The following is a 14,117-nucleotide window of genomic DNA, read 5'->3' on the forward strand; positions in this document are numbered from 1 at the left end:
GATTTATGTCTAAAATCCAACATTCAGTCTACTTATAACCATAAATTGACCTTACATACATACTTGTAGATATTATCAAACATATTTAACGCAGGATGACAACTAAATCTTAAATACATAATGTTTTTTGATTAATATTTCATAATATGTTTCACTAATTGAATCAAATTATCAATTGTGTTTCTTACAAAGCTGATTTCAGTCACTCTTGTCTCGACTAAGGCGTTGATTGTAATTGATTGTAATTCTAATTGTTTATTATTTGACCAAACCTTAGATTCGTAGCTCATTCTAAAATTTAAATTGTAGATTTTATGTTAAATACTTTACAAAACATAATTCGTACAAAACCAAATTGTGTAGGTATAAAATATATCACTGGTAATCACAATGATTTTTGAGCTTTTTTCTATGCCGACAAAAAGCTTCTTTTTACTTCTTATAGCTAGGTTAGGTTGGGTTACAGTCAATTAGAATTAGTCAAGTTAAGAATAAGTGAGATGTCATAAAGTCAGAAGAAGTCGAAAGAAGTCGAGTCGGAAGATCAGTCAGAAGTCGTATTGAAATGACAAAATTGTAACAAAATATTTTTTTTATTTAAATACATTTGTTTCACCATTATGGCTTAGACATCGCACTTAATCGAGCTAAATAGCGGTGTTCTTTGAACTTTTTTATTTTCTGATATAACTTCTAAAGTTATAAAAAATACAAAAATAAAAAAGTTTTTCTTTTATATAAACTTCAATAAATATTAAATGTGAGTAAAAAACAGAAAACTGTAAACATGAACACTGAAATGCAATTAGCTACCTACTTTAGTATAAATTCTTTATTTACACTACCTACAGGGTAGAAATTAGAATAGGATTCAAAATTCAGTTGAATAGAAATAAAGATAAGTAAAAAAGTAACAAAATTGATTGCAGTTTCACTAAACTACAAAATTTTGAGATCCTATTCTAAGAATCTTCCGCAGTGATCTGAGACTGATTTACTTTCATTTATTGGTCCGGATTACCATAATTCATTCAACCTACATAGTACAAACGTAAATAAACTTGCATCAATTTTTTTGTCGCTTTGAAGTTGCCAAATGGAATTCCCGTCGTAACTTTGAAGATATTGCTTCTAGTTAACACCTTATTTATATTTGGGACTTGATACAACTTCAGAGAGTATTAAAATATGACGCTATAATTAACCTTATATTCGCGGACCAATAACTGAATAGGAACAGAGACTCAGAGCTCTCAATTAAAACCTTAGCTACTAGTGTTGGTACTCCGACTGGTAGTATTCTTGGCTATTCTGTTCAGCTGGCACTACGATGAACTCCTGGCTAGTACCTTCGTGAGAATTGTCCTTCTGGGCGAGACCAGCGGCTGCTGCCTTAGCCGCCGCCTCTGCAGCGTTAGCCTGAGCCTGTTGAGCTGCAGCCTGAAGAAATAAAAAGAACATTTAATATCTAATAACTGCAGTTCGAATACAAAACCAAACACAAATAGTATTTCATGGTGAAAGCTACTGTCCTACTGCTAGGCATGAGTCACTTTTCACAATGGGAAAGGTTAGTTTGGGATATAAGACGCTATACTGGCTCTGAGCGTATTACTTAGAAATTTATTGATATATTATTTTTTAATTGTTAAATAAGCATCTACCTGTAATATGTTTTGTAATGGGAAACCAAACGTGTTTGAGTTACATTTGCACGATTATCTTCATTTCTAGATCATCATATGCATCAAATACATGATATTATATGCATGAAAATTAAGAGCTATTGCTTAGTATAGAACTGAAACTGTTTATGTAACTTTAGGAAAGGCGATATTCAAACTACGCAAAGAGAAGAAGAAACAAGAAGGATAGAGTGGATAAAGAAAAAGTTTATTTTTAAAAGTCGGCAATAAACTACATTATTCAAAAAAACAACGATATCTTAATATCTTCTAGAACGTATATCTTGGAGAGCCTCGATTCCTGTTAACCAAAATGTTAACAGTTAGAATAGCCAATATAAATGTTTTAAGCAAACATAAACAATCCAAAAACAATCAGATCCTATACACCAAAATCATCTACTTTTATCGATTAGCTTAATTCATTGAACATTTAGCGTGGAAAAGTAATTAGTTAAAAGTTAATTTCTGAATAATATAAATGAGCTGGTTAATGTACCCACAAATAAGCTTGCCAAATTCGCCTGAGCATCTATTTCTACCAGAAAAAGATGCTCAGTTTTGTCAGATACTTGTTATTGAGGTATAATAATAGTAAAGTAACTTAATTTGACGTACCTGAGCCTTTCTAGCGGCGGCCTGCGTGGCCTCGAAGTCGATTCTAACACCGTGGAGCTGTTCTTGAAGAGTGTGGAGCCTCTGCCTGGCCGCGCCCACCATGGCGGTCTGAGCACCCAGTTCCCCGGCAGCCTGCGACGCCGCCTCGTTGGCATTTTCCGATGTCGCTTGGGCGGCGTTCAAGGCGGCTTGGATAACGTTCACCTGCAGACCGGGAAAATGGTGTCAGTTAGTCTTATAGTTCGTTGAGGGTGTCAAGCGCTGCTTGGATTATCTTTACCTGCAGGTAAGGAAATATTTTTTTAAGTCTGTGATATAGATCCAAATCAAGTGGGCTATTGCATGAGAGAACTAAGAAGAAAATGGTCAATAAGACTAATTCAAATTGAATATCTGCTACTCATATCTCGTTATTTTCAATATTTTTCTTATAAAAGTTAATTTCGCAACAATCAGACTTATACGCGTTTTGACTAGGAGCACAGAAATTAGGGAGACAATTCAAATTAGGAATTAGGGAGTCTTTTTTAACATAACACACATTAATTTTTTTTTCATCACTCGGGTATTCCATAATTTCTTTTAACTTATTATTACTATTAATTAAGTACTATTTACAAAATTAATGTGTAACATCCATTTATCTATCTATCGTAAATGTACATACCTTCCTACATAATTATGTGTTACAAATAAGTCTACATATTATATCTTCTAAGAACAGTAAAAGGAAAAGTGAAAATATAAATAGTGTCGAATAACATTTCCTCTTGTCAATTCACTTTCGATAGCTTGTTCCACTTACGTGAGATTGAAAAGAAAACAGTTTTTTACAAAGACTTTTTTACAATCAGCTATACGTAGTAAAGAAATATTTGAACTCATTTTTTTTGTGTTCAATATGTGGAATGTATAATCAATACGCTTATGCTTTCAACGTTGATAGAAAAATAAATAAACAATAAATGAAATTCAAAAATATTATTTTGAACAAATACTATCGCGGAATTCGTACATTTTAATAAATTGAATGAGCCTTACATCACTTTAAGTACCTTTAACATAAACAATCAAACAGAAAAAGATAACACCATATTTAATTTTCCAAAAAGTTAAATATAATTATATTTTTTTAACATTGAGTGCATTTGAGAATGTTAATTACATAAGGCAGAACCAATAAATGATTAATTTAGCTATCACATCATACAAAAGGTAACGAATTAGACCACATAATTGTACAAAGAAATGTCTAGACCATGTCACGGACAGTAATCAGTGCGTGACAATATTTCCTTACGTTGCCTCAGGAATGCCGTGACATTCACTATTATTGACTTTTTATTGCAATTAAAAATGTAATCAAGCCTATTAATTAGGTTAAGTTTATTGATGTAAAGTAGTGAATGCATGTTGTAATAGTATAAATCCGTTATGCATAAGTTTTTTCCTTTGGTTTTAGGTAAGTGTAGTCACTGCTGTCCATATATTATTTAAATAGAGACGTAAATTTTATTTGCACTCATAGAGACAATTGTTGTTTCTTTTTCTCTACATTATACTCCTATTAGAGCAACTAAACATTAGGTGAACAATCTAAGAATACTTTACAAAAAAATGAATGTAATTTTAAACAATTCGGTTTTTTTTATTAATGTTGCAATGATAAAGAGGAATATTGTATGTTTCTCAATCTTGAAGGATACAAAAAATGTGAGTAAACTAAATATTTGTAGCATAAAAACTATCGAATTAAATTATTTACATAACGTCAGGGCTCGTGACAAAGTTTTTTTTTTATAAATAAATAATAAAAACGGACTCGTAAGACTAATAAAACTGCCTTGTTATCGTCCAAGTACAATAGTTCCAGGTTATTAAACGTTTAACGCAAGGTCTATTGTAATTCGGATTTCGAGCGCTAAAATTGATTGCCCAAATCACAATCCCTAATACTCGTAGCAATGTACTTCGATGATAATCTTTTTATTGTCAATTGAGTACTTTAATTACCCTGGTATCTAAATATTAGTCAACATTAGTCAATATTCATTTCATAACGATTAGTCACGGGACAAAGTTTCGTAAAATCTTGCTTGTACCTTAATTTCAATCATTATTTCCGATTACTACGTGTTTACTTTTGATATTGTTGGGCACATTGGTTTTGCTATTTGTCAAGTTAATCGAATTTCGTTATTGACTGTCACGTTATTGAAAACGGTTATGTAACTTGTCATAGCTTAGAAATGGATTGAAAAGAATTGCTTTTGACAGAACGAGTACGATGAACTTGACCCGATTTGGTTTAAGTATTATAAATTATATTGTAAAATTTGCAGTATTATAAAGTATTATTATTTTTTTAAAAGTATTTTTTAAAATTCCTTTGTTAGTTTGTATGTATGTGAGGGTCAAATCTTGCAATGCGTAATTAGTTCAGTGAAGTTATTTTAAATCCAATATGGTAAACGCCCCGAGATAGCGAACCAAAATTTTTCATGCAACCCCATGATATGAAAATCTTTGGCAAGGGTTTTTTTATTTTGGAAAAAATACAAAAAAGAAAATGTCTTTACTTGTTTATAAAATTTGTGAACTGTTTTTTATGTATATTTATTTTTCAATAAGAGTACAAACAGTAATTCACACAACTCCAATTAGAGTATGCGTACTACCAAAATTCATTACAGACGAGTTACAGCACATTATAAAAGTTGTTACACTTCATTTCACTAATCCATATTGCATACCACAAACTAGGACAAAGTAGTACCAATACTACTACTATCTCTAAAATAAAACAGGTAATGTCCCAATCGACCTTCACGTTTCTCAAATTTGATAACTAAATTACAATTATTTTAATCGATTAATTAAATTGTTTGGACACTAAAGCTTAAAGTATTTTCATTACATTTTCTCAGCGGCAATTTGCAACGCGCCTTACGTAAATTAAGCGATACCTTTCAATCCGTCGTTTTGTATTTTCTCGTACTTTTACGCAACACGGCCACAAGTTTTTTAACGTAACCGTTTTGGTGTAACACCCAATTTCTAACTTTTTCAGATGCAACCTTTTTCAGCGTTGCGCTGCGCAGTCGCAACCCGCAAGGCTCTTTTTTGAGCTACTTTTTCGCTCCAATAGATGTCATTGCCGAATTGTGACAGAAATCAAGCAGTGAAAACTGATTTGATCGTAATTGTGTTGAATATTTTAATAATTGTTGTTATAATATGAAACGATTGGAATTTATATTAAAATGACTTTCGATTAAATTTTACTTCTTAGTTTTTTCGTATTGTTGGCTTATTTACGATTCAATTTGGATTGATTTAAAATATTTTTGTAAAACTAACGTGTTGGTTATTGTATTAATTTTTGTCTTATTTAATTTAAGTTTTTTTAAAATAATGTGATTTCTTTATTGTATTAATTTTTGTCTTATTTGATTTAAGTTTCGTAAAAATAATCTTTTGGTTATTGTATTATTTTTATCTTATTTAATTTAAGTTTAGTAAAAATAATCTTTTGGTTATTGTATTATTTTTATCTTATTTAATTTAAGTTTAGTAAAAATAATCTTTTGGTTATTGTATTATTTTTATCTTATTTAATTTAAGTTTAGTAAAAATAATCTTTTGGTTATTGTATTATTTTTTAACTTATTTCATTTAAGTTTCACAGAAGCAATGTCAGAAAATACAAAATCTTAAATACGGACGATCCCAAGACCATCCTAATATTTTTTATACTATTTGTGTACTACGAATTATTATGTACTAAAAATACTCTTATGCCTGCAACATATTACTTAATTTTAGCGTAATAAAAATATCAGTTATATATTATTAGCGAATACTATTTAACATCCTATTATGTGTAATATTGAAAAATGAGAAAAAAATGCACGTTAAACGTTGTAAAGAAGTTTATAACCTAATTTTCTAAATTTCTAAAGAAAAATAAAGTGTTATGTATTTTGTGAGTATACGAGTATTTACGTTTTTTGGCTCTCTGATCGTACGGGTAGATCAACTGTACAGTGCCGGCCAATTGATTTCCTTTTTAATTTCTAATACACACATGACTTAAAAATCAGATGCGTGGGATTCGAACCTCGGACCTCCGATTGAAAGGCCGACATTTTCACCACTGGGCTACCATAGCTTTTTTCTAAAAGATATATCACCTTTAGATACGATATTACCCATTTAGCTCCTTTCATTTAGTTATACGACTCATTATAATAGGGAATATTGCAATTATCAAAAATCTTACTTGGTGCATAGCTTGCTGCGCTGCTTGCGCGGCGGCCTGGGCTGCTCTCTTGGCCTGTTGCAGCTGCATTTCTTCTCCTTGGAGGGCAACCTTAGCATCTCTGACTTGCTGCTCCAGTCCGGACAGGATCACCTGTTTGCCGGCAAGCGCGGCCTGCGCTGTCGCACTAGCTTGTGCAGCAGATTGAGCTAGCGTGTTCTTAGCAACGTACGCAGCTTGGTAAGCAGCCGCTGCCTGGTTTCCAAGCGCTGTTTTCGCTTGGTTAGCTGATCCTACAGCGATCGTTCTTAGACCACTGCCCTGACTGAAACCTTTCTTGGCCGTGTTGCCGCCGCTCGCAGCAGCCTTCACATCCTGGATGTAAGCGTCGTAGTGGCTCGCGGACTCCTGGGGCTCCTGAGCTTGTGACGCTTGCGCAGAGTTGTCATATTCATAGTCGTATTCTCTCTGCGGGGAACCGGCGGGTGCTGCCCTCACCAGTGCTAATGTGCCTAGAAGGAAAAATAAATAGTCAGAAGAAGTTCTGTTAAGCTACAATATTCGGCGTCGGAAGTTACTGTTATTTAAAAGAAAAGTCATTGTTAGGTATTTGATTCTAAACCATTGGTCAAATAACAATCAATAACATACAAAACAATCTTTGTACATATTTTAATCGTAATACATTTAAGATGCTTTTGCATCCCTGTCTGGAAGTCATTATTTTCAATGGAATCATAATTAACGACGAACTTAGTCAGTGTTAAAATAAATTATATGAAATAGGTATATTTTATTATTATTAAACAACTGTTTCAAGTACAATATGTAAGGCGCTTTAGCTGTAAAATTTAAATTAATCCTGCGTAACACAAACATGAAACGTAATACTTGAACTTAGCGTAAAATGTATTATCCAATGCGATAATTACGCGGCTCGTTTACGCGGAAGCGTAATGAAAAACTCGCGTGCGTAAAATTGCACTTCCGAATTCTGAGTGCGTGTATCAATCCGATTTTTACGAGCCATTGATCGGGTAAATAAATAATTACGAGTTTCGGATACGTAATGGTTATACGTATATCATAATTACGTTTTGTTATTTGACGTATTGGTAGCTTTTTTTTAAAGTCGGCTTTAGTTCGGCTTAGGATTTATTTTAGGAGTGTGTAATTTCTTTACAGTTGCTGTGTTCTGGAATTAAGGGTATGGTAAAACAGAGATAGGTGCTAATTTGAGCTTACGTTTTTTTCAGTAGCAACGCATGTATTTGAATTTTTGATCAGAACAACACTGTAGAGTTCAAGTTGCGTCAATAAAAAATAATTATGTATTTTATGTAAAATTGTATTGTTGTGAGATTTCATTAGGCAAATTTGCCCAGTGTCTTTTTCTTCAGTATCTACATTTTTGAGAAATTTAGAGTCTTGGAATTTCACCTTTGTTGAGTAATTACACTTCGCAATAAACACATATTGACTTATAATATTAATTTCTCGTTTATTTTTTTTTTCATTTTTATCCTGGGGGCCGTTCAAGTATTACGTAACGCAATTTTTGAAGATTTTTGACCCCCCCTCCCCCCCTTGTAACGCACCGTAACGTTTTTCTATAACCCCCCCCCCCTAACGTTACGTAACACTCAAGTGTCAATTTTTACCCTAAACTCGCTAAAAAGTTATGTTATAGTTTTTATCCTTGGGATACTTTTACTTACATATTTACTTTATAATACTAAGAAATAAAACAAGAGATTTTTAATCCGAATAAGAGTAAAAACTAATAAAACATCAACTCCGAAAAAGCCGAACTAAGTCGGCTGAACCCACTCATTCAAGGGATTTCCCGTAAAACGTAAATGAAAAGGGTTGCCAATTTAGGAGTTTTAATTCCCTATTTTTTTATTAAAAAAAATGTTACGTAACGTGTATTACGGAAGACCCCCTCCCGCCCCTGTAACGCATCGTAACGTTTTACAAGACCCCCCCTCCCCCCCAAATTGCGTTACGTAATACTTGAACGACCCCCTGTGACTTATTTTAAACAAAACATTTAAAATTAATTGAAATGTAATTATTGAAATCCCTACTAACGGACTTTTACTTTTAAATGTTGCATTTTATTGGTATATTTTAAATTTGTTTGTCTCTATACGAAATTCCAACAACGAAATATTTTAATATGAATTTATGTAAGCCTCTTCATAACATTACTTTTGATTTCATTAAATTTGTATAAATTTAACTAAAAGCCAAATTGAAACTTTCTGAATTGAAATCTAATTTATTTATAAGGCAATAAAAATAATATATTATATAATTGAGGAAAGTAAATGACGAACAAATATAAAAATTCAATTAAAATTAATTCCACTAATTTTATTAATATCTACGATATAATAATATAATCTATTTTTATTTTTATTATAATTATATTTGATAATAATATAATTAATGTTAAAAAATCGATGTTACTATTAATTTTTTAGGTATTTAATTATTTTCGACAAAAATGAATAAACAAATGATATACTTACCAACACAAAATAAAACTGCACAAAACGCCCTCATTGTGGTACCAGTCGAACTGAAAACACGTTAAACTTTAAATCTGCACTTTATTTAAAATGAAAACTTAGTGACTTCCACTTAAAACAAGAAATTTTAACTTAAAAAAGAAATTGAAATACAAATTATTAGCTGTAATTCTTTTATTAAACAATAATTGAAAATAATCGTGAACATTTAAAGTAATTTATCACAAAGCACTGGTTTGATTAATATTTTCTAACCTTCCAATACTTTCACGATCGCTTGATTTTTGGTTAAGGTTGAGGGGTCGAAAGTGCCCCTGCCTCGCTCAGTGAAGCAATGTACGGACAGACCGGCCTCACTTCTATTTATAGTGATTGCCTGATAGACCACGAGAAGTGCCGCACGGAGAATTTCTATAGAGCTGTTAAATAATAGTACAATTATTTGTCACGATTTTAAACAATGCGCAAAAACGTAAAAATATTGAATGGGCTTCACAGAAGGGATTCCGCAAAGCCATTACTGAAGTTATGTAAACGAACTAAAAATTCATTTACGAATGTTAAAGTTTCGAAAAATGCTTTACTATTATTTATGAATGATTCGGGTTTAGCAAATTATAGTTACACAAGAAGAAATAAATAAAATGAAATAATAAAATTATTCGTTTATGAGTGCTCCCAAAATAACGGCTTAATTGATAAAACTTTTGTTAATAATTTTGTAATTTTAAGAAAACAAATTGTATGAAAAATAAATACTTAAACTTAAGTAATTCAATATAATTTAATTTTGTAGTTTATTTTGTATAAAATGATTATTTTTAATAGAAAAATAACGATCACTGAAAACTGAAAGTAACGTTGTAACAACTCTTTGAATGTCCGTTACAGATCTTTTCGTAAACTGCGATTTTTATGTGCGTGGTGATCAAAATTATATAATAAAATAAATTCAACCACCAATAAACACATGTAACCAATTAATTATTAATTAACTTCTAACATTAATTTATTGGATCCACTTACCCTGGTTTGTGAAGCAGATATCTATACATGAAGTAATAGAACTTTTCGTTACACTTTCGTAGTGGTATTATCAACCATAATACCTATTTGTAGCTTATAATACTAATTTGTGACAGAAACATTGATATAAGATAATCTTAATTAAATACAGTCAAAGGGACATACTTTTCCGAGGCGTTCCAGCTCAGTCCTCAGGGGTAGCGGCGCATTTGTGGCTGATCTCAGATGGGAATCTAATCTAAACTGGGCTTCATTACAGGTGTCCGTGGACGGCGGTAATTAGTTATCATCAGGTGGACTGAATGCTCGTCTGCTATTTCTAAATTATATACAAAAACCTCCAGCTTCAGTATCATTTCGGTTAAAGAATAACTTTTTTGAAGAAGCTCTACGTAGAGTAGGTAAAATGAATTTTATATGATAAAGGAAAATTAACCCCCTGTGGGTATTGATTAGTATGAATTGGGTAAGTAAAAATACGGTCCCATCCATGATGTCAGAGCTTTACCTCTTTCTAAAAAATAAAGCTTCTACACGTATTTTATTTGATAAAGGTATCATAAAGCCTTGAAAGTGTAGCTCAATATCTCAATCGGTGGGTCAGTGGTTCGAATTTCATTATGTACGTATAGAAATTAATGATCACTTGCTTAAACAGAGATAGAAAACATTGTGTAAGCACTAGAATGTCTAGGAGTTTTAAAGAAATTCTCTAGAATGTGTGAATCGCACTTGCATACACTTGAATGTGTCGACTCAGTATGTCTGGAGTTATGGGTCTCCGCATTAAACTCCCGACCACATTCATTTGTGTTAACTTATCGTTGGGATGGCCTAAATCCTCCCTCGTCCCCTCCTCCCCCTTATACGTGTAAAATTCCCGACTCCAATCGTTCAACCGCCGATCGGTGTAACATAATAATTCTGTGTTATTAATTTATACATCTGTTCTAGGTATTGTATCTTGGATAAAGAAACCCATGGCTACCATAGGCTGGGAAAAAATCTAAAAATATTAACGGTAATATACGTTATACAGCTTTAAGTGGTAGTTTATTTATTGTATTGTACATACGCCATATTTGCATGCAAATATTGGTCAGGTAATCGCAAACATGATTATAATTAGTGAAACGAAATCATATGTAACAATTCCTTCCTGACTCTGCTGCAGGTATAATAGGCATATATAATATTGCATAATGTTTTTGAGTGATTGTTTAATAACCACCGTAGATAAGTGTCATTTTTAAGGTCCTTTTCCATCAAAGATGTCAGAGGTAGCTAAATTATGGATATGGATTTATCAATGGACTTTCTTGATTTTCATCACTTTGTGTGGTAAGGGAGATATACTTTTCCGAGGAGTTCCAGATTAGTCCTCAGGGGTAGCAGCGCATCTGTGGCCGACCTCCGGTACGAGTATCTAATCCTATCTGGGGTTCATTACAGATGCCCATGGGCGGCAGTAGCCACTTGCCATCAGGTGGACTGCATGCTCGTCTGCTACTCCTTTATTATTAAAAAAAATGAGAAACCAGCCCATTAAGTCGTTATGGAATTATGAAAAGGAAATAATATAATGACAATATTTCTTTGTAAACCCTGTATATAAACTTTTCCGAGGAAAGAGACGAACGAGAAGAAACGAAATTGGAAGAAAAATTTGTTTGCGTCACACCTGATTGAAACGGAATTAAAATACTCAAAACCATTACTTTTTTTAAATAAGTATTATAGGTACTATATTGCGGAAGGAAACAACACGGTATATGGTTGCTGCCGCACATTGACAACTACTCGTATTATCGGTAATCAACATCATAGGTATTGACCAGGGGTTTTACCTGAAGTCGAACACAGATGTATTACCACTTCTAAGAATCAAGTCCAAGACATGAAGGGCCTACATACATCATATGTATGAATAGGTAGGTTTGAAACCCTTTCACAAACTGTTTCACGCTGGGGAGGTACATCCGACGGAAGTAACTCGGCAGTCGAACTACACTTTCTCTACCCAAAGAGTAAAATAATATGTCTCTACCTTTCAGAGCTTTAGACTTAAAACAACAACTTTGATAGTTAATCTAGTAAGTTTAGTGAAAAAATTGTCAAATTTTGATCTTAGATTTTTTTTTAATATTTATCCTAACGATAAGGCAGACGGGTTACCTGATGGAAAGCAGTCACCGTCGCCTATGGACATTTGCAACACCAGAGGAGTCACCAATGCATCGCCGGCTTTGAAGGAGAGTTCTTTTTACACCCCTCTTAAAGAGCCCCATGTCATAGTCCTGAGGAAAATCCTCAGGAGGAAGTTCATTGCACATTTTTCACGTACGCGGCAAAAATGACCGTGCAAACCGTTAGATAGATTGATTATTAATAATGCATAACTGACGATAAAAATTACGCGGTGTCTACCTTGATACATTTCACCAAGTCGCATCATTTGATATTTATTACCCTCTACTAAGGTTCATTATCAATTGCTACATCGCTATCAGCAAGTCATTTATAAATAAATACTTATTGTTATCAAATAATCAACAATATGCCAATGCTGTTTGCACAATATTTTAAACTGCGTTCATTATGTTATCCAACATTGATCTATTTTCGTAGAGGCCGTTGAAATTCCTCTTAGTTATCAGAAATATCTTAATTATAGATTTAGCTTAATATCTAATTAAATAATTAAAAGGCGGTTTAACGTTTTACTATTAAAAATAACAATAACGTTCATTCATACTCTGATTGCGTGTTTATATTGAGACGCCCGTGGTTAGAATTTCGAGCTGCAATTTGACTGCAACTCCAATCGGATTCAAAAGTGCAGCACCTAAGATTTTTGATGTTATGTGTGTTAGGTACAAATGCTTTGTGGTTATGACTTGTGGGCACCGCCGCCTGGCCTCTGGAAAAAGGATACCCACATTGGTATGTCGCCCTTATAAGAAACCAAAGAAAAAATATTTAGGTGGGAAAGATAGAAAAATAGAAGGAGAATGTTCACGCAAATAAAATAACTGTATTATTTTACAATTTTGACGCAGCTTGGTAGATATAAAAATGTGCTGGCCCTCCCCGTGGTTTCATAAAATTGACGGAGCAAATAAGCTAGTTAGCTCAACTAAAGCAAGAGTGAGCTGAAAGAAAGCGGTAAGTAATTGAAATTAATGGACATCTGCAATCAACCCCGAATTAGAACAGAGTAAAGAGCTCTACCTGAGACTGACCTCGATGCGTTGCTATGCCTAAGCAGAAGACTAAGTGAAACACATTTGTATCATTATCACCCTTCAATTAACTATTTAGTTATACCATCCTGGAACGCCGAATTAAATATAAGTATTGAATACGAAAATGCTTGCTATTATTAGGTAAAAATCCAAGAATGTTACGATTTATCGATACTTGTAACACTATGTAATTATCGTTAATAATCGCTAAGTATGCAACAATATACAAGTGAATGTTACTGATCATTTCCGTTTCATTCGTAGAAAAGTACTTACCGTTTAACATAATATCTTACATTGTAAGTAGATACAGTAAAAATTGCGAACAATGTTAGGTATACTTACGAAACTACCTTAATATGTATTTATATCGATATAATTTATCTTGCTACATGGCCAAAATATACTTCTCGTGAAATAGAAAAACAGAATCTGTTTTCTTCTTTATCTATTTAACAGATAACATTAGGGACCAGTATACCATATTTTTATAACTCTACTTACCGACGGCTAAGTCAAAACCCAAAAACGAGCACCCATCGTGTTAAGGTTCTAATACTTTTCAAATCAACCCTTACAAGTGTAACGAATATTATGGGCCTAGGGTAGAATTTCTGACCTCAGAGAGTAGAGAGCGCACACTTAACATTAGATACCTCTGCAACTCAGCCAGTAACTTTATGCTACAGTTACATTAAAAGAAAATAATCTTAGAAGCTGCTCAGTAGCCACCCGAAGTGAGTGT

At 32.8% G+C, this 14,117-nt stretch overlaps 1 protein-coding gene across 1 annotated transcript; it reads right to left on the bottom strand.

The window, feature by feature from the left end:
• Positions 1 to 574: 574 nt before the first annotated feature.
• LOC140745570 (uncharacterized) lies at positions 575 to 9,512 on the bottom strand. The gene is made up of 5 exons (XM_073077509.1): positions 9,357 to 9,512; positions 9,102 to 9,151; positions 6,586 to 7,076; positions 2,304 to 2,507; positions 575 to 1,440 (listed from the first exon to the last, which is right to left on the bottom strand). Exons 2-5 carry the CDS (start codon positions 9,133 to 9,135, stop codon positions 1,273 to 1,275), a joined length of 897 nt encoding a protein of 298 aa, XP_072933610.1. The 5' UTR covers positions 9,136 to 9,151; positions 9,357 to 9,512; the 3' UTR covers positions 575 to 1,272.
• Between the last annotated feature and the right edge of the window lie 4,605 nt (positions 9,513 to 14,117).

Source organism: Epargyreus clarus, unplaced genomic scaffold, assembly GCF_041222505.1.
Source record: "Epargyreus clarus isolate Ecla_fem2 unplaced genomic scaffold, WU_Ecla_fem_2.2 ptg000010l, whole genome shotgun sequence".
Lineage (NCBI taxonomy): Eukaryota > Metazoa > Arthropoda > Insecta > Lepidoptera > Hesperiidae > Epargyreus > Epargyreus clarus.

What these genes read in the sequence shown, in the direction of transcription:
- LOC140745570 (XM_073077509.1), bottom strand. Translation starts at nt 9,135, where the DNA reads ATGAGGGCGTTTTGTGCAGTTTTATTTTGTGTTG. An exon ending in TGCAGTTTTATTTTGTGTTG is followed by an intron (nt 7,077 to 9,101) that starts GTAAGTATATCA and finishes TTTTCCTTCTAG; the next exon opens with GCACATTAGCACTGGTGAGG. An exon ending in CGCAGCAAGCTATGCACCAA is followed by an intron (nt 2,508 to 6,585) that starts GTAAGATTTTTG and finishes CCCGGTCTGCAG; the next exon opens with GTGAACGTTATCCAAGCCGC.